Consider the following 26,699-nt stretch of genomic DNA (forward strand, 5'->3'; position numbering starts at 1 on the left):
AGGTGGCAAGCCAGATTTTGCCCACAGACCATAGTTTAAAGACCACTGATCTAACCTATCAAATTTATTGGCATAAAATTGTTCATAACATTACCCTCCCTTCCTCCCTTCTTTCCTTCCTTCCATCTCCCTCCCTCGCTCTCTTCCTTCTACATTATATGTCTTTAGTCACATCCGCCTTCAAATACTACTCTACCACTTCATGTATATTGAATGAACTTTACAGTATATTTCCTCTCCCTTTCCCTGGCCATTGTCATATATTTCACTTCTACATGTTATAAATTCCACAAAAGGTTGTTATTATTTTTCCTTTACTCAGTCATTAATCTTTTAGAGATACATTTTAAAATTAGAACAAATGTCTTTTATATTTATACACATATTTATAATTTTTATGTTTTTCATTCCCTTGTATAAATCTAAATTTCCACTTGGTATCATTTTCCTTCTGGCAGAATTTCCTTTAATATGTCTTTTAGTGGTCTGTTTGCAATGAATCCGCCCAGCTTTTGATCATGTAGAAAAAAATATTAGTTTGCCTTCATTTTTGAAAGGTATTTTTGTATGCATAGAACTCTAGGCTGACAGGGTTCCCCACACCCACCCTACTGCTTTAAAAATGTCTAATTTCTTCTGGCTTGTCTATCTTCTGATGTGAAGTACGTCCGTGTATTTTTTCTCTGGCTGCTTTTAAAATGTTCTCTTTATCCCTGCTTTTCAGCAGCTAGATAATAATGTTGCTTTGTATACTTTTGTTCATTTTTCTTCTGCTGATGTCCACTGAGCATCTTTAATGTGTGAGTTTATACTTTTCAGTTGGAAAATTTTTGGCCAAATTTGTCCTCTTTCTGAACCCTAATTATTCAGTTCCTTTTGGGACCAGGGGCAAATTTGTTTATTGTGCAGTATAATAAAGATAATGTCTCCCTCTAGGACAAAGAACAGTACAGTATTGTAGCACACTATAAAAGATTCAGATTCCCCAAGTTCAAGGGTACTTACTGAGTGTGATGCAGACCCATTGGTTTGCACAGCACTATCTGGCCTTTTCTTTGTGGCGCGGTTGGGAGACATGGAGGCAAGAAAAACCAATACAAACATGAATCTCATGTTGCTTGTTGTGCTGTGAATAATGTCCTCTGCTTTTTTTTTTTTTTTTTGAGACAAGAGTCTGACTGTTGCCTGGGGCTAGAGTGCCGTGGCATCAGCCTAGCTCACTGCAACTTAAAACTCCTGGGCTCAAGCAACCCTTCTGCCTCAGCCTCCCAAGTAGCTGGGATTACAGGCATGTGCCACAATGCCTGGCTAATTTTTTTCTATATATTTTTGATTGTTCAGCTAATTTTTTTGTATTTTTTTTTTAGTAGAGACGGGGTCTTGCTCTTGCTCAGGCTGGTCTCGAACTCCTGAGCTCAAACAATCCTCCCGCCTCAGTCTCCCAGAGTGCTAGGATTACAAGCATGAGCCACCGCGCCTGGCCCTCCTGTCCCTTGCTTTTGACCTGAGAGTTTTGTGTCTTCAGCTTATATCTATGAAACTTGGCAGGCTAATGTCTTAGCTTGGAAGTAGCATAAAATCTCTGACTCTTCACAATTCTAGATAAAAAGCAAGCCTCAAAAGGATCAAAATGACACCAAGTAACTTAACTGTCTCAGAACAAAAGCCAACAATTTTTAAAAGAACAAGACAAAACCTGGCACTCAACAGTGTACAATTGCCAGGCATGCAAAGGAGGAGCAAAGAAGGAGCTAAATATGACCAGTAAGCAGGAGAAACAGACCCAGAAATGACAAAAATGATAGAGTTATCAGAAAGGATGTTAAAATAGCTATTATAAATATACTCTATATGTACAGAAGATAGAGGAAAATTGAAAATGATGAAGAGAGAAATGGAAGATATTCCAAAAATAACACATCACACTTCTAGAGATGAAAAATACAATATCTGAAATGATAAAATGTATAGACTGGACGGGATCAACAATAGATTAGAAACTGCAGAAGGAAAGATTGGTTAACTTGAAAACACATCATTAGAAAATATCTAAAATAAACACATGGAGAAAAAAGACCCCTGCCCCAAAAGATCAGAGCTTCAGTGACCTGTAGTGATCTAACATATGTATAATTAGGGTTCAGAAAGAAGACAAATTTGGCCAAAATTTTTCCAACTCAAAAGTATAAACTCACACATCAAACTCTATATTCCAAGGCTGTTTGCTACACAAATATCCGTGAAAAGATAGTCTGGAACAAAAGGTCAGTTAGTGCCTCTGCTTGCAAGACATGCAGAAGTGTGAAAGATCCATGGAGAAAGGTTTTCCACCATTTTAAAGCTTTATGAGGGCATTATATAAGTCTAGGGCTAATTTGGACCCACTACTGAAGCAAAAATCTTCTCAGAACCTTACTTAAAATTCCTTACATTGAGAGATCTTTCCACTTTGGCAGGTGAAAACACTATTACCAGCCTCGTGTGAGTCTAGGGACTGTTCTACCTACTCCTTTGCAGTGGTTCAGCTCAGGATTCAACCAAAGACTTGAGAGGGTTCCTCCTTTTACCTAGAGCTCGCTCGCTATCATGCACCTCTCTTCTCTCCAGTACTCTGACCCACAAATTTTAGCTGCCTTAGTCTTCTCCAACTCCAAACTCCTTCTCCTAAGCTTGATGAAACGTCCAGGATCTGTTTGGGTACTCATTGCCACACTGCACCTTGGATATTCTCTCCATGCAGTTAGCAGGGGGAATTGTACAGCTTGCCTTATTTACTTTCCTTCTCTCAGGAATCATTGTCCTGCACTGCCTATTGTCCAATATCAGCAAACCATTGTTTAATATATTTTCCCTGGTTTTTTAGTTGTTTAAGATGAAAGAATAAGGCCGGGCGCGGTGGCACATGCCTGTAATCCTAGCACTCTGGGAGGCCGAGGCAGGAGGGTCGCTTGAGCTCAGGAGTTCGAGACCAGCCTGAGCAAGAGCAAGATTCCGTCTCCACTAAAAATAGAAAAAATTAGCCAGGCATGGCAGCGCATGCCTGTAGTCCCAGCTACTCAGGAGGCTGAGGCAGGAGGATCGCTTGAACCCAGGAGTTTGAGGTTGCTGTGAGCTAGGCTGACGCCATGGCACTCTAAACCAGGCAACACAGCAAGACTCTGTCTCAAAAAAAAACAAAAAAAAAGATGAGAGAATAAAAGAATAAATCCAGTCCCAGTTACAGCATCATGATGACCAGAAGCAAAAGTCTGAAAGAAAGAAATTAAATCGGCGGAAAACATTATTGTCTATATAGAAAATGCTAATGAATCTACAAAGCAACTGCCAAAATAAGTAAATTTAGCAAGGTTACAGAGCAAAAGGAAAAAATACAAAAATAATTATATTTCTATATTTGTATACAAACATTTGTAAAATAATTTTTCATAATAATTTCACTTGTAAAAGCATCAAAAAACAAAGTACTTGGGAATAAATATAACAAAAGACATGTAAGACCCCTACATTAAAAACTATAAAACATCGCTGAAAGAAATTAAATAAGAGAGAATTTAATAAATAGAGAATTGTACTCTATTTGTGGATTATAAGATTCAACATTGTTAAGATGTTAAATTTCCCTAAATTTATCTATAGATTCACATCAATCCCAATTGTAATCCCAGCAGAATGTTTTTAACAGAAATTGATAGGTTGCTTCTAAAGTGTATATGGAAATGCAAAGAACCTAGAATAACCAAAACAACCTTGAAAAGGCAAGAAAGACTTACAATATCCTTCTTCAAGACTTACTGTAAAACTAGAAGAATCAAGACAGCATGTCGTTAGCATGATATTATAATTAACAAAGATATCAACTGAACAAGATTAAGTCCAGAAATAGAACCACATTTATACATCAATTGATTTTCAACAAAGCTCCAAAGTAACTCAGGGGGAAAAAAAGTGAACTAATGTTACCAGAAAGTTACATATCCATATGGGAAAAAAATGAACCTTGACCCTACCTCAACCATACACTGAAATTAATTCAAAATAGGTTACAGACATAAATGTAAAACTATAAAGCTTCTTAGAAGAAAACACAGATACAACCCAAATACCCATCTAAAGAAGAATGGATAAACAAGTTGAGAAATAAAGTACTGTAGTCCCCCTTTATCACAGTTTCTCTTTCCATAGTTTCAGTTACCCAAGGTGAATCAAGGTCTGAAAATACTAAATTCAAAATTCCAGAAACAAACAATTCGTAAGTTTTAAGTTGCGCACCTTTCAGAGCAGCATGACGAAATCTCGTGCCATCCCACTTCATCCCTCCTGGGATGTGAATCCTCCCTTTGTCCAGCGGATCCACACGTCTATGCTCCCTGTCCAGTAGTCACCTAATAGCCATCTGAGTTATCACAGTGCCTGTGTTCAAGGAACCCTTATTTTACTTAAGAATGGCCCCAAAACACAAGAGTAGCGATGCTGGCAATTTGGATATGCCAAAGAGAAGCCGTAAAGTGTTTCCTTTAGGTGAAAAGGTAAAAGTTCTCCGCTTAATAAGGAGAGAAAAAAAATTGTATGCTGAGATTGCTAAGATCTATGGTAAGGAAGAATCTTCTATCCATGAAATTGTGAAGAAGAAAAAATGAAATTCTTGCTAGTTTTGCTGTCACCTCTCAAATTGCAAAAATTATGGCCACAGCATGTGGTAAGTACTCAGTTAAGACAGAAAAGGCATTAAATTTGTGGATGGGACACATGAACAGAAAGGTGTTCCAACTGACAGCAGTTGGGTTCAGAACTATCCACAGCTTTAAGCATCCACTCGGGGTCTTGGAAGGTATCTCTAAGCATGAGGGGGAACTATGGTATTCATACAAGGTAATACTATCCAACCAAAAAACAATAAATCTGGCCAGGTGAAGTGGCTCACACCTATAATCCCAGCATTTTGGGAGACCAAGCTGGGAGGATCGCTTGAGGCCAGGAGTTTGAGATCGGCCAGGTCAACACAGCAAGCCCTCGTCTGTACAAAAAGTAGAAAAATTAGCCAGGCATGGTGGCCCACGCCTATAGTCCCAGCTTCTTGGGAGGCTGAGGCAGGAGGATTGCTTGAGTGAAGGAGGTCAAGATTATAGTGAGCTATGATCCAGCCACTGCACTCCAGCCCGGGCGACAGGGAAGACTCTGTCTCAAAAAATTAAATGAATAAAAAATAGAAATCTACTGATACATGGAAAGAACACAATTTCACAGATTTTATGTTGAGTATGTAGAGTGAAAAAAATCATATATGAAAGCTGCATAGTATATGATCCAATTTATATGAAGTTCTAGAACAGGCAAGACTAATCTGTGGTACAAAATAATTCAGAGCACTAGTTGCCTCTAGGGCTAGGAGACATGACTGGAAAGGAGCATGAGGAAATTTTTTTGGGTGATGAAAATCTTCTAAATCTTGACTACAGGGTTGTAACAGTTATGATGCATTTGTCAAAATTCATTGAATTGTACACTTAAGAATTGCACATTTCATGATTTATAAAGTCTACCTCAACAAGAAAAAACAGAACTTCAAACAAACATTGAATTCTAATTAGTAGGCTTACTTTATACAATGGTGTGGTTTATCAGTTATAAAACTACTTCCTGTGTTTTCTTGTGTATGAACAAATGTATAAATATATTGAGTATAACGGGAACCTGGCTCACTCTTGAAAATATATGTCTCTGCTGAGAGGGACTAAAGCAATGACACATAGTAGCAATAAAAACAACTTGTAATCAGATCTTGGTTTCTCAGTATCATTCTCCACTAAAAGAACCAGGACCCCATGGAGAAATGACTGATTCTAGATTAAGAAAAGTACAAGATTTTTTTAATTTTTTTTTCTTTTTTTTTTTTTTTGAGACAGAGTCTCACTTTGTTGCCCGGCCTAGAGTGCCGTGGCATCAGCCTAGCTCACAGCAACCTCAAACTCCTGGGCTCAAGCGATCCTCCTGCCTCAGCCTCCCGAGTAGCTGGGACTACAGGCATGCGCCACCATGCCCGGCTAATTTTTTCTCTATCTATATATTTTTAGTTGTCCAGATCATTTCTTTCTATTTTTTAGTAGAGACGGGGTCTCGCTCTTGCTCAGGCTGGTCTCGAACTCCTGACCTTGAGCGATCCACCCGCCTCAGCCTCCCAGAGTGCTAGGATTACAGGCATGAGCCACCGTGCCGGCCTAAGATTTTTTGTTTTAATTTCTATTTTTTATTTTTATTTCATATATTTGAGGTATACAACATGATGTTTTGATATATATATACACACATATATATACACAGTGAAGTGGTTACCACAATCAAGCAAGTTGTTAATAATACATCCATCACCTTATGTAGTTTTCTTTTTTTTTTTTTGGTGGCAAGAGTACCTAAAATCCACTCTCTTGGCAAATTACCAGTATATAATACAGTTTTATTAACTACAGTCCTCATGTTGTTCATGCTAGATAGACTCTTTCATCCTACATAACCGCAACTTTGTGCCCTTTAACCTACATCTTCCCATTTCCCCCACCCCCACCCCAATACTCTTCTGTGTATCTGATTTTTTTTTTAAGAGTCCACATTCAACTGAGATCATGCAGTATTTTTCTTTCCCTCTGGCTTATTTCACTCAGCATAATGTTCTCTAGCTTCATCCATGTTGAAAAGTACAAGATAAACATGGTGTTATAAACACTTACGTGTCTAAAAGTAAAGAATTCCTCAAAAAAGGATGGGGACATGTCAAAAGGATAAAGGAGCTACCATTTAAAAGGTTCAAACTGGCTGTTCAACAGTGGCCCACATTCTCCAGCAATTTCTCTGCCTCGTTGTTGGGGTGGGCTGTGTGTTCCTGTGGCCGGAACCGCACCCTCTCCTCAGTCTGAATCTCTAACCTTGTGGTTGGGGAAGGGGAGCATTTCCTTTAAGTTAAGCATTTCCTTATTAACTCTTCTTCAGCCCTAGAGGTAACAGCTGCTTTTTGTAGTTGTTGCTTCTATATAAGACAATCCTCTCTTACCCCTTTTAATATATGATCATATCTTACTAGAAAATAATTCTTTACATTTTTCCTGTAAAAATCACTTGTATGATCTTCTCACTGGACCCTAACTGATACCAGAACATATCACTTCTCTTGTATTCCTATCAAAAAAAATGCGTATCTAAATATAATCATGAGAAAATGTCAGACAAACCCAAAACAAGAGACATTCTACAAAATATGTGGATTGTATTCATCAAAATTTCCAAGGTCAAAGAAGATAAATGACAACTAATTGCAACACATGACTCTGGTTTGGCTCCTTTGGTTGGGAAATGGGAAGTAATTTTATAAGCATTTATTAGGACGATTGATGAAATTCTGAATATGGACTATGGATTAGATAATAATATTGTATCAGTGTTACAATTCCTAATTTTAATAATTATACTGTGTTAATGTAAGAGAATGTCCTTGTTCCTAAGAAATACACACTGATGTATTTAGTGGTAATGGGGAACTTACTCTCAAATTATTCAAAATAAACTAATGTTGGGGGTGAGGATAAATCTAGGTAGACTGTGTACAAAGAGTTCTTTGTACTAGTCTTGCATCTTTTCTATAAATATTACATTATTAAAATTGCAAGTTACCAAAAACAAAAAATATATTTAGTCCTTGAAATATATAAAACATGATCATTTTGAAAGGTGTCAATAAAAATTCAAAATTGAAATCTGGTTCAAGATAACAATTTGAACACATGCATAACAGGACTGAGAAACTACCAAAAAAATTTCAAAAGATCCCTAAGCAGGTCAGAAACTGTGAACAGGTAGGATGTGTTTGATAGTGAAACCAGATCAAAATCTGTTACCCCAAAGGTCATACACAAGAAAGGTACAGAGAGGTTATTGTGGGGAATGTGCTTGTTAATGATGAAGCTAGAAAGACGTAGGCCAGTTACGAAAAAAGAACTGCTAATTTCAACTTTTGCCCCTGGCAAGAACCTTGAGCTCAGTACTCTGGGAGTTCTACCACAGAGAGCACTCAGTGGGCACTGAGGCCTGAGAAGCATGGAAGTGACCTAGGATGTTTGCAACTGGTTGTAAAGGGAACTAATCCCTGTTTCCACCTTCACAGAAGACAAGTTATTCAATCTACTTAATTGCAAGTTTTGGCCATTTCTCACTTCCAATATGCACATTCTCTTCCCTCAAGCCCAATTCTACTCTAGGCAATGACCAAGAGGCAAGATTTCTGAAATTAAAACTTCAATTCGGAGGGCAACATACGTAACCTAAACATCTGTACCCCCATAATATGCTGAAATAAAAAAAAACTATGAAACATAAAAAATAAAAAAACTTCAATTCCCCTAAATTTGAATTCATTTATTGGTGAATTCCATTCTACAATGTAACCTCATTGTAACAGGAATTTTTGTTCTCTGCTGTATCCCCAAGACCTACAACTCTGACACATAGTAATTGCTCAGTAAATATTTGCTGAATTGATTGAAAAAAGGAAATAACTTCAATGCCCAACATTAGTAGCACTGGCTAAGTAGCAAACCATAAAGGTAAATATTATGCAACTATTAAATAGTTTATTTGTAAAGGTAATGATATGGAGAAATATTTGATGTATTAATTTTTTGAAAAAAGGAAACTGTATATTCATGAAGGAAATATACAACCTCCTGTTGTATACATGACTTTTGCTGTTCCGTATTATCAACGATTACTTTTATTATCAGGAAGAAAATTATCTTTTAATTAATTTATTTTTTCTGGAGGAAACATGGAACACCCAACTCATATGATTACTAGCTAGCCTCAATTGAATGTACCAATTCATAAACAAATGCAGAATGACATACAATAGGTATAGTGTGGTGCTTTGAAAGCATGGATTCTGGAGACTATATACCTAAATTTGAATACTAGCTCCATAACTTAATAGCCCTGGGACCCAAAGTAATTTAACCTCTGCTTTAATATACTCATCTGTAAAACTGGGATAGGATACTTCCTCATAAGGTTGGCATAAAGTGAATTTATACTCGTTTAAAGCACTTAAAAAAGTGTCGGGCACCACAGAGATACCCAGTTGTTAGGTTTTATTATTATTAGATTGAAAACACTGTACTAGCTCTCATGAGGAGAGAGAAATAAATCAAAATTCAGTCCCCATCCGCGCAGAGCGAGAAAAGCACACATAAAAGCAACGTAGGAGTCAAAGCAGAATGAAAACAAGCTAAAGCCAGGTACAAGCAACAAGCGGGCATTCAGAGGAACGAATGATTAATTCTGAACAGGGTGAATCTAAGAAGTTATAGGAGCAACGGTATTTGAACAGAGTTCTAAGAACGAGTAGGGCTCCAACAGGTGCTAATAAGACATAAGGAAACCACAAACGATCTTAGCAAAGGCACGAAGACTAAAATTGTTGCCCGTTCCCCAGAACGCCAGAAATGCTGACAGGGTGGAAGGAGCAGGGGATGCAAAAAAAACCTCTAGCGAACAGAGATGGCTGCAGAGCACGTTTATCAAACAGTGCTACCAGATGGGAAGGAAAGTTAAAGATAACAGTAACAACAGCAATAATAATTCACCCCGAGAAACACTGAACAAAAATGTAGGTCAGAAAGCCAGAACGCACACGACCCCATCGTTCCACTACGACCCTCCAGATGCCAACATCGGGACAAGACTCGGAGGCGGGACACGGCGGAACAGCGCCTCTCGCAGGCGGCGCACCGTCTGGAGAAGCGGCGGAAGGGAGCCGCTCTCCACAACTTCCGCTTCCGCCGACCTCCCTCCCGTACCCTCTTTAAGAGGACCTACCATGGAGCAGGACTGGCGCGTGACTACGCGTTGCCCGGGTGCGCGAGCCGAGAGGCCCCGGAGGCGGGACCTTGGGACCGCATTGGTAGAAAGGCGACCAGAAAAGGCGAAACTAAACTTAACAGTCTCGATAGTGATTGGATTTGCTGTAACAAGGGCAGAGCTAAACCTCCTAAGATCCTGGCCAATCAGCGTTTAGGATTGTCAGGGAAACCGGGAAGGGAAAGGGGCGAGATGGTTCTGTGGTCACATGCCGAGGGGGCTAGTGGGAGGAGCAGTGGCCCAGCGGCCTGTTGGCGCTTCCTGTTTCCGGTTCCCGGAGTGGAGCACAGCGAGGCGCAAGGGGGAACGCTGGCCGCTGACACGAGCTCTGGGACCGGGGTCTGCGGCTGGCCCCTCGCTGGCCCCGTCTCCCAGCCCCAGACAGATATTCCCCGGGGGATTCTGAGCTTTGGCTACTCCATTTGCTTGCGCCACGTGAGTGTGAGGGGCGTGGAGGAGGCGGGCTGGGCTGCTCTCACACCTCGGCATCTGTGACAGGAGCCGAAATTACTAAATCTCGCTTAGCCCTGGTTCTAGCCAGGGATCGGGCTAAGAAGCGCTAGGGAAGAATGGAGGCGGAGGCGTGAGGGCGAGGAGTTACGGAGTCCCGAAAGGAGTGAGGGAGAAAGGACTTCCAAGACCAGAAAGGGAGTTTACGATATTTGGAAGACAGGGAAAGGAAGATCCCCGGGTATGGAGTCCGTTTGAGGTTTTACTGGATTTGCTTGTAAAAAGAACTTTGGCCTGCATCACGGAGGGAGGTAAAGTGGCATCGTTTGGAGAAGGTATGGATATAAGCAGTTGGAAAGTCAGGACACTACACAGAGCGAGGTTTTCTAGAACCCTGGAAGAGGTTTGAGGGGAATGCGAGTATTGTGTGACGAAGAGTGGCTAATAGAGGAATTATTTTGTGTTCCTTGTTGTAGGGAGCTTCCGCTCTTGGGACATAGAGCTACTTCTCTGAGACTACTTCTCTCTTGAGTTTTTTCAGCGTTGGGCCTTTTAGCCAATTGGGGCTGCTCTTCTAAAAGTGTAGGCTGCTGGAGAAAAGAATGTGGGCTCCTACATCAGAAATGAGCCAGTGGGAAGAAAGTGGAGATTCCACTGAAAAATGGAAAATGACCATGACTCTAGTCTTGAGTCTTGATGGGGAAGTGAGTGCTACAGAGGCCCAGTGGTGTAAGTTGCTTCCCAATTCCTGGCTTAGTCAGTGGCCATCCCAGTAAATGAGAATTTTTTAGCATTGGCAAATGGAGCTGTCGTTATAGAATAAGAAAATTGAAGGGGATTTTTCAGGATCATAAAATCCTCCTTTCCGAAGCATCTAGACAAACTTTTGTACCTTGAGAATCTAATTGTAGCATATTAAAAGAGACTACCCAGCCCTTGCATTTCATACTCTTCCTGATTGTTGCACCTTGTTTATCAGAAGCTTTATAGCAAATATATTTATGCCATGAATCGTCCAAGTTGCCCCACTAACTTCACATATGTTTAATATTTGTATAATCTAGGGCAAGTAACTTAACGAGTAACTCTATAAGCATCAATTTCCTCATCTTTAAAATGGGAAAAACTATACCTCACTTTTCTGAGTTGTGAAGATTAACAGACATAATCTAGGTAAAGCATCCAGAGCATATGCCACTGAATCAAAGAGAAGCAGCTTAAATTTATAGCCACACCTTAAGTAGGAAAGACAGAAGAATATGGTATAAATTTATTCTCATCCTAACTTTTCAAATAAGTAAATGAAAGATAGTTTGACGCAGCTAACTGGCTGCAAGGTGTTTAACCCTTCATCCCTTCCCAATTTTGTGAGATTCTTTGGTCTAGTTTAGGAAAAGAAATCATCAACTGTTAACAGATAAGGAACTAACACTGAGACCAAAGAGCACAGCCTTCTATGTGAGCATCCCTCCAGAAAACTAGTCCTGGAAAAAAAAGATCTTGAGAGCCCAGAATGTTGACATTTTAAGTTAGATCCTGAGAGACTATAAAGAAAATGGCATGCTAAATCAGTCTAACAAAAGGAGCGTCCTATTTCTGTTTCTATTTCCTAATTCACTAATAAGCTGGTCAACTTGTGTGTTGGGCAATGGGATAATTTAGGGAAAGTGGGAATTTGAAGTCTGAGTTCTTTATTTCACCTCCTATTCAGTGAACTGTGTGGGGAGTCACTTCCTTTTTGCTTGTCAAAAAAAAAAAAAAAAAAAACCACAGCTTTGGCTGCCTGCTCTCATCCCCCAAAAATTATAATGAAAGAAGATAGATACGTAGTGGTTAAGTGTTGGCCATGAGCTCTGGAGCCAGACTTTCTCACTCACTCCACTAGCTGTGTCTCAGTTTTCTTATCTGTAGGGTTATGGGGTCAATTAGTTAATACATGTTAAGGGCTTCAAACAGTGCTTGGCCAAAGGCAAGCACTATGTTAACTATTTCCTACTGTTGTGGTTTTGGTGCTATAAATACGTTGTGGGAGCCTTGGACCTCTTGGCTGGCTATGATTATTCTGTGGAAATTCCTTAATATTACTGTAGTGAATTGGTGTTTGTGGTACACAAAGTCAGGCAGACAACTTCCCAAGCATTTGTTGGCCTAGTGGAGTGTGGGAAATAGAAGGTCGAATGTAAGTTTGTTTAGGGGAGTAGAGAAAGTACATTCAGGATTAGGGTTAGAGCTTCCATTTTCCCATCTTTGTATTCATTAGGTACCCATTCTCCATTCTGCTTAGTTCAAGTTTTATGTTCTAAAAATGCAATGGAGGCAGTGGACCAGCATGAAAAAGAAATAGAGGACTTCAGAGAATATTCAAAACAAAGTCCAGACTTGTGGTGTTTTATTATCATGTAAGTGAGAAAAGTTTAGAAGAGTTAAATCTTTATATTAGGAAAATTAGTGATACTGTTACGGAATAAACAAGTAGCAATGGCCTGAGGGATTATTAACGGATACCAGAATGAAGTCTTTCAAAAGGGTAAGTAAGTGTGTCTTGGGTATGAAGATGGATTAAAAAAAATAAAAGTTTGAGAGACAAAGCAGTGTGTTTCCATTCCTGTAGCAGTACAAGCAGCAGGTGACTTGGATTTACTAAATTGTAAAGTGGCTTGGTGATTCCCAAGGGTTGTCAATCAATTTGGTGTGTGGAAAGACAACTGTACTTACTGAATATCTAGAAACCCTTGACATTTGTGAGCTATAGAAGCTGAGGTGGGTTTTGGGAGACTTCTTCACACCACTCATTTTGGCCTAGTGAAATATCTTCTTCCTATAACGTAAATAATTGAATAATTTTTCAGAGAAGATGAAACAGTGAAGTAGATAAATGTCAGCTTTTAGGTGCAGTGGCTGTTTCCCTCTAAAAGAATTCAGCATTCTTGTAGTGAATATTAACAAAGGTGTTACCGAATATTGATATGAAAAGTTACGCCTCAAAGTATTCAAGTTTCTTTCTCTAAGTTTCTTAATAACTTCCAACTAGGCCTTATCAGGTGTCTTTTTAAATTGTAATTTAGGACAGGCCACTGGTTTAAGCTGTATTTGTGAACTTGTATTAAACTTTAAATATTGAGATATCTCCATCTAACTTTTCACCAAACAGTAAAGAGGCAAGGATGGCTCCACCTAGGCTATCATAATTAATTTTTTTTTTTTTTTGGTTCTTTCCCTCTTTTTTCACCCCTATAGTTCGTTCTGAAGGAGTCACCTATAAATTAGACTAAAAACAATATATAAATGAGTTTCCTGCTACAGGTGCTCATGTCACAGCGATATTAAAATGTACCATTTGTTGCGTATGACAAAGAATCTTGTACTTTCTGCCCAATCAAAATACCATTCATTTATTACGCATTCATATGCTTTATCTCTTTCCCTTTTCTCCTGATCCTACCTGCCCTCCCCAACACCCAAAAGGATGTTCCCCTTCCACAGCTGCTGGAGGATTGGACTCCTACTGCTGCTACTTCTGGCTGTGGCAGTGAGAGAGTCTTGGCAGACAGAAGAAAAAACTTGCGACCTGGTAGGAGAAAAGGGTAAAGAATCAGAGAAAGAGTTGGCTCTAGTGAAGAGGCTTAAACCGCTGTTTAACAAAAGGTAAACGAGAAAAACCTTAAAGGGCTTGAGAAAATATTTGTATAAACAATCTTTTCCTCTTAGTGATTTTATTGCAGTATTACTATGGAGGAATACATATATAATAAGCCTCTCTGGGAGAGAGTTCTAATCTGAACTTCAGCAATATTGATCTTACTTGGCCATGATACTTTGCTCTCTTTTATAATACAGAGCAAATTCTTAGCCCAGTCTTTATAATAGTCGCAGTGTACGGTTTTCTTGTCTTTCACAGAAGAGTAGCTGTTTCCAAGACTGAATCCAAGAGACCAGCTTGTAGAAATTCAAGCATTTTTTGATACCTGCATATAATAGGATATTAGAAGTATCAGTTAAACATATTTAAGCCTATACATGTCATCGTACGTGTCAAGAATCTTCAGATACATAAATCTGAAGGTGATCCTTAAGAAACAAGGGAGTATCCCATGAACGTGGACCCTTATTCATGGGGACATAGTAGCTAACACTTTAGTGTAGCTGAGAATGAGCATTCTAAAAATACCTAGCTGTCTTGGGTAGTGAATTTTAATCAATCATTGTCAACAATAAGAATGTCTAGATCATGAATATCTCATAAATCAACAAATATTATTCACTATTATTAGACATTGAACTATGACATCAGAGAAGTAAATTGAGCATAATTTTATTTATTTATCTATTTGTTTGTTTGCTTAAGGGAGAGCGGTGGGGCTGTTCTTCCTGAGGCTGATAGCTGGGAGATGACTCTCTTTCTTCCCACTTCTCTTTACAGCTTTGAGAGCACTGTGGGCCAGGGCTCAGAAACATACATGTACGTGTTCAGGGTGTGCCGGGAAGCTGGCAACCACACCTCTGGGGCAGGCCTGGTGCAAATCAACAAAAGTAATGGGAAGGAGACAGTGGTTGGGAGACTTAACGAGACTCACATCTTCAATGGAAGTAAGACTCCCCCTGTTGATAAATTGATCCCAAGTCAATCCCTCTGACAATCCTGTGTCTTGGCCTTTCCCAGTTTCTTCACTATGTCATGTATGGCTTGGCACACGTGAGACTAAACCACAGGAAGCCTGGTGCCACAGCTCCTCTGGAGCCACAGCTTGGGACATTTATGCATTTAAAGTTAGTGAAAAACTTAAAAAGAAGAATCTAGCTAGAATTCTATAGCCTAGAATCCTTTTATTCACCAAAATACTTAATGAGTTCCACACCAGGCTTAAAAATACCAACATTTCTCATCAAGTTAATCAGCGTTTGCCAGTTAAATTTAAGAGATCAGGCTTTTTCACAGTGTTCTACAAACATTTCCCCACCCACTTGTGCTATGGTGGTGATATTTCTCAAAAGTCGTATCATCATATCGCTCGAAGAGACTACGTGAGCATCTTCCCATAGCAGATAAATAACTAAATTATCCAGTGTGGCTGTTTACTCCTATAAATAATTTTTAAAAATAACGTAAAAGAGTTTGGGACTTGGGGTCATATGACTAGGTCCTGGACCCAGCTCATCCTGTCTCCTACCTAATCTTATGACTTTGAAAAATTATTTCACCTTTTTGAACTTGTTTTCTCATATGCAACATTGGAAGCAGAATCCTTACCTTATTAACTTCACATGATTATTGAATCAAATGATATTTTGCAAAAGAATTTTGAACACAGTAAATACCAAAGAAGAGAAATGCATTTCAATCTTAAAAATAATCCACTTTGAATTTATTTTTGGCTAATTTTAAATCTTAGACAGGCTTCCCTCTGCTGCCCAGCAATTGTATGGAACCTCTTCTTTTGCTTTTAGCAGGTGTTCAGAAAATGTGAATTGGTGTTAAGATATGGCTCATAATTGTTTTTGCACCATCAGTTGTCTGCCTTTAATGTGGAAAATTAAGATTATTTTCACATGGATGTCTAATTCTCAGTGGTCTTAAACAAGGGAATATACACCTTTGTAAAGAAGCAAGTTTAAGCTTGACATTTCTGGTTTATAGAGGTCATACTGATGAGTTATTTTAATTATAACCAATTTCACTGAATTCCTCAGTTCCCCTCTGCCATACTACCCCAGTCTGCCTCTGCTTTTCCCCCAGCTCCATTTTCCTTGTCCCTCCTCAGGTAATTGGATCATGCTGATCTATAAAGGGGGTGATGAATATGACAACCACTGCGGCAAGGAGCAGCGTCGTGCAGTGGTGATGATCTCCTGCAATCGACACACCCTAGCGGTGAGGCACCTTGGGCTATATGAGCCTAGAGAGGACTGACCTGCAGTGGGAGAGACTGTCCAGAGGGGACAAGATACATTGGGATGGACATGAGAACTCCAGGAGTTTAGTTTTTTCCTGTGTCAGACACGCAGCTTCCATCTTACATGGAAAAGAGGCTAGTGAACCAGGAGAAAGCAAATGTTTTTTTTGAGTTTTTTCTTTTGTTGAATAAGAATCAAAGAAAACTTGACCACACAAATGTTGTATTCTGTTCTCCCATCATCAGGATAATTTTAACCCTGTGTCTGAGGAGCGAGGCAAAGTCCAAGATTGTTTCTACCTCTTTGAGATGGATAGCAGCCTGGCCTGTTCCCCACAGATCTCCCACCTCAGTGTGGGTTCTATCTTACTTGTCACGTGAGTACTCTTTCTTTTTTTTACCCCTTTTCAGTACAGGCCTTCCTTTTTTGCTATTTTGAAAGTCAGTAACTATTTGATGGTATGTGGGCACAAATTGTACGTGTGCATATGCACGTGTATGCTGTAATTGGGGAGGACGGCTTTGTGTGAAAATCCCGACTATAAAATATATCTGACTTTGCAAGTTTAAAAAAAATGAGATTTGCTCTTTAGTTCACAATAAATATTTGCATTTGGAGGTGCTTCCCCTCCCCCCCCACTGGAGGACTGGACAGTTTTTAATACTATGCCATTAGATTATTAGAACTTTAGAGAAATGGAATCATATATCTAATGGTGCTTATTCTTGGCTGTAAGTCAGAATTACACACTATGTCACATTTTTTTCCTGAGCCTTTGCTTTTCTCACACTGACAGCACTCTAATTGGTTTTCTAAGGATGCAACCAGCCCCCTTTTTCATTTAACATCACTACACATTATTTTTCTTTTTCACAGAACATAGCTTAGGAAACAGCTAACAATGAATCTAGAAGTTAGCCTTAGTATCTAAGTTTACTGTTTCTCGGTTCTTAAGTACAGCTGTCTTTCTTCCTTCACAGGTTTGCATCGCTGGTTGCTGTCTATATCATTGGGGGGTTCCTATACCAGCGACTGGTGGTGGGAGCCAAGGGAATGGAGCAGTTTCCCCACTTAGCCTTCTGGCAGGATCTTGGCAACCTGGTAGCAGTAAGTAACTGGACAACTGGCTGAGCCTGTAGCCTGTGTGCAAGGTGGGGTGACAAACCAAACTGGTCTGCTCAGACTGAGGTTTCCTCAGATACAGGACGCTGGGTACTAAAACCACAAAAGTCCCAGCAAACCAAGATAGTTGATTGCCCTATTTCCCCAAGATGGAATTTAGTCTAATCCTTGGAAATTTGAGGTTTTCTCTTCTTTATCCCTGGAGAAAACCAGTTTTTGCCACATTCCTATAGACCACAAATATACTTTGTCTTACCCTAAAGTTGGATATTCCAGATTATCATTTCGTTTCTTTTGCTTTTTTTCCCTACAGGATGGCTGTGACTTTGTGTGCCGTTCTAAACCCCGAAATGTACCTGCGGCCTATCGTGGTGTGGGGGATGACCAGCTGGGGGAGGAGTCAGAAGAAAGGGATGACCATTTATTACCAATGTGATTGCACTTTAAATGTCCAGCCTCTTCTTCAGTCCCCCAAACCAAAGCATACTCAGCCAGATTTCTCAAGCAGCCTGCATTCTGGCCTCTCTTCTCACCATTACTATTGCTCTTGCTTTCCAGTTTGCTTTTGATTTGCATCCTTTTCTCACTGGCAGAACTGCATACCCTTTGTTCCCTATTTACTGTTTTTTCTCCATAAAGGTACAGTCGGAAGACAGAGATAATAGGGCCTGTGAAAATGGAGGATATTGCACTCTTGGTATGAGAAGGTACAAGTAAAACAGGTATAATGGGCAAAAGGCTGTGGCAGGCTCCCTAGCCCTTTGTTCTTTAAACACATTTTCACAAGTTTTTCAGACACTGGATTTCTTTAATTAAAAAAAAGCAAGGAAGCATTATTTATACAGGTTTGATTGCCTTCATGTTGTTACTCTGTAACCTACAGTAGTTTCATGAGAATCTGGTAATTTCTTGCTGCTTAGAACTACTTTGCAGTGATTACTTGGTTATAATCCAAGTATTCCCATTTGCTCTGAGCCTGGAGAGGTTCTAGACTTTCTTCTCACACCTCTGAGATTAGGAAAGGAAAATGTGAAATATCCCAGCTACAGGATTATAAAGTACCATCACATCACTTGTTGGCACTGGGGTGACTTTGTAGCTGGAATTGGGTCCTGGATTGTGGGCTTGTGGTTATCAGTCCACGTAGAGCCAAAATGCCTAATCCAGTCCATCGGAAAGGGACAGTGAAACTGATCTCCCTTGGTACAGAAGTTCCAGAAAACAGACGTCTGTTTACCTTGTGGTGATCTTTTTGATGGTTTTCTCCCATTTGTAGTGAAAGCTGGCAAAGCTTTTCTTACTCCCCTTTCCCTCTACCAGTATTTCTAAACATATGTTGCACTTTCTTCGCAGGCATGGTTTGGGCTTTTTGGTTTTTTTTGTTTTTTCCTCAATCTTCTGGAAAGGGAATGGAAGCAGAAGTGGGACATCTAGGGCCCTGCTCTGGGTGTGGAATGCTGCTGCCCCTGTCCCTTCTGCTGGCTCAGGGAAGTCTCTTCTTGCCCACATTTCTGTGGAGAAAGGTTTTTAATCCTCTGATGCTTCCATCTTTCTGTTTAGGCCATGTGCCCAGAAACCTGGGCTGATCTTTCTGTAATGGTGAACCCCTGGGCCACTGAAGAGTAACATGGCTCCACTGGACACAAAAGAGGGATGGAATCAATAGACAGGAGGCCTTTTATAAGCCTTTAGAAAAGAAAATGAAATTATTTCATTTTTGGACTTTTCAATACTATTGGAATGATTTTTTTCTTTCTAAACAGGGAAAACAATGTTATAAAAGCATCTTTTTTGTTATCTCTTGCATCCCTCCCCCACACCCTGGTGTTTTAAAGTGAAAAAAAAAAAACCACCACTTTTTGTACAAAACACTTAATGATTAAAAAAGAAACAAAACATGTTGGCCTAGTCATTTGTGTGAAAAAAAGAGGGCAAAGATACTGGAGTGGAGTAAGAGACAACTGAGACCAATTTTCATCCTTTTACTGAGGAAAAAAAAAATATTTAATATTTCTGTTGTATCAGGAATAGCGCCTAAGGCAGGTACTTATACTCCTGACCTCAGCCCCACACACTCCTGTTTTATAAAGCTATAGGACAGAGCAAAGTTGGAACTGAAAAGAAAAGTAGGGAAAAAGACAACATAAATCAGAAAGGAACAAGGGATGCAGAAAGAATGACAACAGCCACACGTGTGCCAGTCAAACACTTTTAGTCCCTGCAGCAAATCAGATACCAACCAAGTCTCTACACTGGCTGGGAATCCTGCCATGGATGCAGGAGAAAATATTTAATACTAAGAGTAAGTGACAACAAAGAGAAAACTCTGAGCCATAGCTACAGTGGGACAATCCAGAGGGAAGAGGGGGTACCAGATTTTGCTACTTGTGTCACACAAGCTAGAAAACCCTACCTCTCCCACTGGGGAGGCAAACCTAAATTCCACCCATTTCCTTGCCTTACCATACTGTATATTCCTCCTCTTGGAGAACTGAGACCCTGGCTACGTTCCACTCCAGGATAAGGCTGAGCAGTCCTAGTTCTCTAGACTGCTTTTTTTATAAAGACTGGATTAAGGTCGGTGGGAATGGTGAGAATCGTAAAGATTTTTAAAAATAAAGTAGAACCCAGAGAAAATGTCAAAGCTGCCACCATGTAGCACCAGCAACCAATCCTTGCATTTCTCTTCCCTGTCTCAGTAATCTCCCTACCGAAGGTTACATGACTGGGAAAGCTCTTTCTTCCCTGCAAAGTCTCTGCTGGTACCAGGTTATAACCTGGGCAGTGGAGAGTGTCTGCCTTAGGCTCGTTTATGCAAGAGGGCCACCTTAGGTCTCCTTGAGGATGTTTATCTTGGCGCAGATCTTGAGGGCAGGGCCCAGCTTGATGTTCATGGCACTCATAAGATGTTCTTCTTTAAGTAATAAAAGGGCCTGTCCATCAATCTCCTGGGAGCGAAACTCCTCTGCAATCTCTTGGCAGCCTAGAAAGAAATGGTGAGAACATGTATGAGAAACTGCATGGTAGCACCAGAGGATAAGGGGGGAACCAAAGGTGAAGAAACAGGTCTAGCAATGGTTAATCCCAAAGTACTTGTCCTAAACTCAGTAATATAAAGGTCTGAGTTGGCAAGCTTTGAAAGCAAAATGAAATTAGAATGACTAGCTATCAAAAAAAAAAAAGAGCTAAGACCAAGAAAGGAAGAAAACTAACTTGTTCAACCATAGAAATAACTTCATTCAAATAGCTTGGTGCAGGGAGAGAACAAAAATAAAAACATGTTTTTACACTGGCACAAAGATCAAAGTTAGCATTCTTTGTGAAATTTCTGTTTAAGGGTCCAGAATTCAGACAAGTAGCAAGAAGGTTAGGGTGATTTTTTTTTTTTTCCTAGAGAAATCTCTTTGTCAAGAATAGCTTATAAGGCAGGGTGCAGTGGCTCACACCTATAACCCTGGCACTCTGGAAGGCCCAGGCGGGAGGACTGCTTGAGGTCAGGAGTTCGAGACCAGCCTGAACAAGAGCAAGACCCCACCTCTACTAAAAATAGAAAAATTTAGGTAGGTGTGATAACAGTAGTACCAGCTACTCAGAAGGCTGAGATAGGAGGATTGCTTGAGCCCAGGAGTTTGAGGTTGCAGTGAGCTACAATGAGGCCACTGCACTCTAGCCTGGGTGACAGAATGAGATCCTGTCTCAAAAAAAAAGAATAGCTTATAAACAGTCCTGCCTTTAAGGGAGTCGGGCAACAATGGCCTTTTAGCTTTTGATCCTCTTCTTCATTGAAAAAAATCTTTTATCCATGGTGGGTATCACAGTTAATCACACATAAAAATATATTTTATCTAAAACTTATCGGTGGGAAATATAGCTGAATCATGATAAGAAATGAAAATCACACACTTAAAAGTTGCTAACATGGTAGAAGACAACGTCAACCCTGAAAGAAATTAAGAAGTCACGTCAGGCTGTGGGCAAGCAATCTGAATAAATATCAAGAACAAGAGCCTCTGTACTGCCACACTCAAGCACCTGCAGCTTAAAAGTCAATTACGTCAGTTATGTAACCTCCTACAAAGGCCCTTTTTGGATGACCTCAGGAAAACAACCTCAGTTCTGCTGGAGATCCTCAGTACCTTGGAGAGAAGCGATAAACTCATACACCTCCTCTACACTCCAACGGCTGGGATTACTGGACAGGAACACGGGATTGATGCCATGCAATTCCGGTGTAGATGGAGCTATATTGGGGTTCCCCAGATCACGTTCTCCATGCCCAGCTCTTACTGATAAAGGCCCGGGAGATGTTGGGGAGAGTGCTTCATCATAACTGGAATTATCTGAACCCCGGCTAGAGTCCTCTTGACCCTGCAGAAAAAACAGCAAACCAGTGAGGTCAGAATAATGGTGCTATGAGCTCCCATCTACTCTCCCCAAGCACCCCAGGTTGGGCATAGAGGAAAAACTCATCACATGTGAAATCATCTGTGCTTCGTTTGCAAATGCCCAAAGTCTACTTTCAAGTACCTTTCCAGTATAAACTGTATCGATTTGGCCAGGCATGGTGGCTCATGCCTATAATCTTAGCATTCTGGGATGCCGAGGCGGGAGGATCACTTGAGCTCAGGAGTTTGAGACCAGCCTGAGCAAGAGTGAGACCCCGTCTCTACTAAAAATAGAAAAATTAGCTGGGTGTCGTGGCACACTCCTGTAGTCCCAGCTACTTGGGAGGTTGAGGCAGGAGGATTGCTTAAGCCTAGGAGTTTGAGGTTGCTGTGAGCTAGGCTGACACCATGGCACTCTAGCCTGGGCAACGGAGTGAGACTCTTGTCTCAAAAAAATAAAAAAATAAACTGTATCAATTCCTTGATTGTCCCCTTGTCCTAACAATTGATCTAGATCTTCACTACTCAAGTACAGTGTGAGGATTAACAGATACGTGAACCAGGAGTCAGGTGAGAGGAGACAAAGGAGGTCAGGATCTCTTGCAACTAGGAGTAATATAATCAACATAAAACCGGAGTTCTGGGCCTCTGGAGAGGTAAAACACATCTCCGTGAGCCTTTTACCTAGGCAAAGGAACTGCCCTGTAGGGGAAGAAAAAAGGCCTGTTTTAAAGGTAGCGGGGTCTGCAACAGCAGCTAACCCGGTGGCGTTTGCCCTGAATCTTAGCGCGGGCAATGTCAGAGGAGCTGCGGCGGGGTCCACGCCTGCGAACACGAGTATAGTTGGCTTCTTGAAACTCTTTCATTTTTTTCCTCTTCAGCCGGAACTGATGGCTACAGCTCACATTGTACCTACAGGACAAGACATATACAGGATGTCAAAGGTATATAGAACTGCAGTCCCCAACCCCCAGACCCCAGTAGCAGTCCGTGGCCTGTTAGGAACCAGGCCGCACAGCAGGTGAGCGGCGGGCGAGCAAAGCTTCGTCTGTATTTATAGCTGCTCCCCATAGCTCGCATCCTGCCAGATCAGCAGCAGCATTAGATTTTGCGTTATGGTGAGTTGCATAATTATTTACATTATATATTACAATGTAATAATAATAGAAATAAAGTGCACAATAAATGTAATGTGCTTGAATCATCCTGAAACCATCCCCCCAACACTGCCCCCTGTCCGTGGAAAAATTGTCTTCCGTGAAACTGGTCCCAATAACCAAAAATGTTGGGGACGGCTGCTATAGAAGACTACCTTGCTACCTTGCCTTAAATGTGAATTTGGTATTTTATGAGCTGATTTGCGGAAGGGAATAAAAGCAAAGTGGGAAACATAAAATATCAGAGATGATCCTGGGGGAGGGAGGTATCATTAGATGGAGAAATCAGTGCTAAGGGCAAGGAGGAAGGTGCCTAGAGTACCTCTTAGCGCAAGTCATGGAGCAGAACCTCTTCGAGCCACGGAACTGCTCTGCAGGGGCGTACTTCCCACAGTACTCGCACTTCAAGAGATTCGCCTTCTTATCTAACTCTGAAAAACAAGGCATCACTGGACGGTCACCATGGGTTTCTGCTACCTCCTCGGGCTGTCATTAGGGCCCAGAGCTGGTTCTAATTATTCTCAGGATTTGCTCCCAAAGACCTACACAGCCTAACTAAGAATCCCTAAAAAATTTCAAAAATCCAAAACTATGAAACTTGTCCCTCGAGAACATTCTGAAGTCTTTAAAGTCTTCCTAACCTTAAGCCAAACTATTTCCATTTAAGATGTCTTACTAATTTTATCCTAATTCATACTCTCAGATTTCAGATATGATTCCATTTCTGAACAGGAGAGAGGAACTAATTACTAATGCCTAGAAAGACATAAGATCCCTCTCCCACAAAGACTTCCAAAAGCAAGGGGGAAATGTAAATAAGAGTCCTTAATATAGATTATAAAATATAGAATAAAGAGAACTGAAAATTAAGAATATAAACGTCCTATTTTAGATCATCTTTTGAAAAATATATCCTTATAGGAAAGAATAATTCAACAGATTATTTTAGCTTGATAAAATTCTCCTAATCCTGCCAGGCACGGTGGTAAGCGCCTGTAGTCCCAGCTACTGGGGAGGCTCAGGTGGGAGGATCCCCTGAGACCAGGAACTGGAGGCTGCAGTGAGCTCTAATGATGCCACTGCACTCCAGTCTGGGTGACAGAAACAAGACCCTATCTGTAAAAATAAATTTTTTAAAAAAGGAAAATTCCTCTAATCCTATATAACTTCTTTTGTGTGATTCTACATACTCTGATATATAATATGGTTTCTGTGTGTAGATGGACTCCATATTATTCCTACTTTAAATATACAGGAAATTACTATTTTACACTGAGTCCTCAAACACATCCCCATGAGCCTCCTTCCCCCAGATGGGTCTCTAAATAAATACTCACCAGCAGATGGGCTGTCCCCTCCCAAGGGGCCACCTGACTGATTCTCATTCAGCCCCGTTGGAAGGCCAGCCTGTAGTGGCTTCTCAGACTCCTTCAGTAACTGAGAACAACCCACCTGTCCCAGAAAAAGTTCATGCTTAAGTTAGCCTAATTCCTTTCTGCCTCTCTATAGCTTTTCCCAAAATTTCCCACCATCATGTCTTTGCCTCGATCTCCGAGTTAACAGTCAGTCTGGTTCAGAGAGAATCACTTTCAATATGGCAAGCAATAGTCTCTAACTGGCTTTTTTCAGATAAGCCACTGGAGAACAGGCTGCTACCCTGCTCCCTATTTTGTCCTTTTCCTTCCTACGGTGCAGGGAGATACCTGGGTTCTAGTCCTGGTTCTGCAATTTGTGGTATCTAAGAAAGTCCCTTAACTTCTCTATCATGATTTTCTTCATTATAAAACAACCTAATTTATCTAATGAAACATTACAGTTTTAAAGGTTACTTTCCTTTTCTTCTCCTCTTCCCAACATTTTCATTTTCTGGTCCATATATTCTTTCCTTTTCTCTTCCTTTCCTTCTTTACAACTAACTAAATAAACAGCACGAATGGGCCTTTCTCTAATTAAATACTTGCATGCCTTTTCTTTTTAGTGAACTTTGAAAAGACAACAATCAGACCAAGTCCCCACTTGAAAGTCCCACCTTATGGCCCTGTCCTCACCGGGAAAGGTTCTGCTCCTTCCTGGATAACAAAGCCTTCAATGATGTGGGTGAGAATCTGGGGCTTCACAATGGCCTGTGGGGGTTTTGAGTCACCCATTTGTCTGGAAACCATGGCTAGTGTAGGAGGTGGTGCTGATGGGGCAGAGGTCAAGGCTACTAGTTCACTGCTTGGGGTGTTAGCATTCACGTTGGCCACTGGTTCAGCTTTCTCTGGAAAACAGGCACAGATTAAGGAACAGATGTGGGATGACATAACTGATCCATCTATTACCTAAGCCAGAATGATCTTCCACAATAATCCATGTTCGCCCTTGATCACTCACCCTGGAGTCCCTGTTTTTGGATCTACCCATTTGTCTACCAAGTTCAGGCCCATTTTCTACTGAACCAGATTTACCTTTTCACTCACTCAGAACATCTCTTTATTCCCTGTGCACTCCAACAGCATTTCAGAAGTCAGTTACTCACCTCCAAGACTGCTCTTCTCCTCCATGACCTTTGGGCTCTCTGCCACTGGAGATGCCTTAGCAGGAAGCATTGAACTCAATGTGGAGACATCATCTCTGTCCTCCTCAGACTCAGCTTTGCGTTTGACAGCCAAAGGCTGGGGTTTACCCTACAGAGTAAAGAATAGGGGGAAAAAAAGCAAGATTTGGGAAGGAAGGATAATAAGGAACTACAATTACTCCAACACTTTAGAGAAAATTTTCTTAGTTCCAGATTCCCCAATTGGTACGTTTCCCATGGTACACTAAAATTTCTGGTTACTCCCAAGAAGTATAACTTCTGTATCAGCACAAAAGAAAATGCATTATTTAGTCTTGACCTACATCTTGAGAGCCTGTATTCATTATGGACCAAGAACTATCGTTTTCCTAAAGATTGATTTGGTTAAGGCTATCTTGATCCAACTTAACTATGTATCCAAAAACTCAAGAATTATTTCAGTAACAAATTTAGGAGTAAGAAGTTCAGATATTATATACATTAATGTATCTCTTGCTTACAAAAGGAGCAGATAAATACCAGTATTAACCTTCTCAGCTCTTTATTCCCCTATTAAATTCAATTCTATTTCCACTCAGTCCAGGTCCACTCTCATTACTGACAGTGCCCTCGAAACCATCAGACATCACTCACCGGCAAGTGTACAGACTGCATGTAGAAGGAAGCAGGGACCTGGGCTACGACGGGTGAGGAGGTGGTAGCCCCACCCTTTACAACATGTGCTGTCCCCTGTACAGGAGCAAGGGTCATCCCAGGGGCCAACGTAGCAGGGCACTCCTGCAGTGCACCAGGAGCCTGGGATGAAGGTGGCGAGGGGGCAAAATGGGCCTGACTAGGCTGCACTGTACCCGGCATCCCCCGGGAAGTAGGTACAGCAGCTGCCAGCTGTGCCAACCCCAAAGCCTGTGCCTGGGCTGTACCTGGCTGTCGGGTACCTACAACTTGCACAGGGATATGGGGTGGTGGTTGCTGGGTAGCTGACATCTTAGCAGCCCCTAACTGAGGAGGCTTAATAGGTGCCACAGGTGGTTTGGACTGGATAGGAATTGGTGGCTTGGGGGTTGGGTCAGGTGGAAGGGACAGAGGTGAAGACTGAAGCATGGGTTGAACAACCAGGGTTTGGGCTTGCTGCTGTGACTGGGAGGGTGGGACCTGCTGAGTAGGTGGGACCTGTGGTGGCTGAGGGGCAGTGAGGGTTGTGGCTTGCTGCTGCTGCTGCTGCTGCTGCTGCTGTTGCTG

At 41.0% G+C, this 26,699-nt stretch overlaps 2 protein-coding genes across 3 annotated transcripts in view; one reads left to right on the forward strand and one right to left on the reverse strand.

The window, feature by feature from the left end:
• The first annotated feature begins 10,059 nt into the window (after nucleotides 1-10,059).
• Nucleotides 10,060-19,260, forward strand: M6PR (mannose-6-phosphate receptor (cation dependent)). 2 transcript variants are annotated; one of them, XM_012637875.1, is made up of 8 exons: nucleotides 10,328-10,332; nucleotides 12,632-12,746; nucleotides 13,813-13,992; nucleotides 14,768-14,934; nucleotides 16,107-16,216; nucleotides 16,485-16,615; nucleotides 17,220-17,346; nucleotides 17,675-19,260. In XM_012637875.1, the coding sequence occupies exons 2-8, from the start codon at nucleotides 12,658-12,660 to the stop codon at nucleotides 17,795-17,797; spliced, it is 927 nt and encodes a 308-aa protein (XP_012493329.1). In that variant the 5' UTR covers nucleotides 10,328-10,332; nucleotides 12,632-12,657; the 3' UTR covers nucleotides 17,798-19,260. The 2 variants fall into 2 exon arrangements, with proteins under 2 accessions (XP_012493330.1, XP_012493329.1); XM_012637876.1 differs by lacking the exon at nucleotides 12,632-12,746 and having other exon boundaries at nucleotides 10,060-10,332.
• A 72-nt stretch (nucleotides 19,261-19,332) lies between these two features.
• Nucleotides 19,333-26,699, reverse strand: part of PHC1 (polyhomeotic homolog 1 (Drosophila)) — a 24,562-nt gene continuing 17,195 nt past the window's right edge. Inside the window, exons 8-15 of the mRNA XM_012637879.1 lie at nucleotides 26,094-26,630; nucleotides 25,422-25,569; nucleotides 24,952-25,163; nucleotides 24,241-24,355; nucleotides 23,226-23,334; nucleotides 22,508-22,658; nucleotides 21,498-21,729; nucleotides 19,333-20,344 (exon numbers count right to left, since the gene is read on the reverse strand). Of these exons, the coding sequence (XP_012493333.1) occupies nucleotides 20,190-20,344; nucleotides 21,498-21,729; nucleotides 22,508-22,658; nucleotides 23,226-23,334; nucleotides 24,241-24,355; nucleotides 24,952-25,163; nucleotides 25,422-25,569; nucleotides 26,094-26,630 (1,659 nt within the window). The 3' untranslated portion in view covers nucleotides 19,333-20,189. The remainder of the gene's footprint in view (nucleotides 20,345-21,497; nucleotides 21,730-22,507; nucleotides 22,659-23,225; nucleotides 23,335-24,240; nucleotides 24,356-24,951; nucleotides 25,164-25,421; nucleotides 25,570-26,093; nucleotides 26,631-26,699) is intronic.

Source organism: Propithecus coquereli, unplaced genomic scaffold (genome assembly GCF_000956105.1).
Source record: "Propithecus coquereli isolate 6110/MARCELLA unplaced genomic scaffold, Pcoq_1.0 Scaffold124, whole genome shotgun sequence".
Lineage (NCBI taxonomy): Eukaryota > Metazoa > Chordata > Mammalia > Primates > Indriidae > Propithecus > Propithecus coquereli.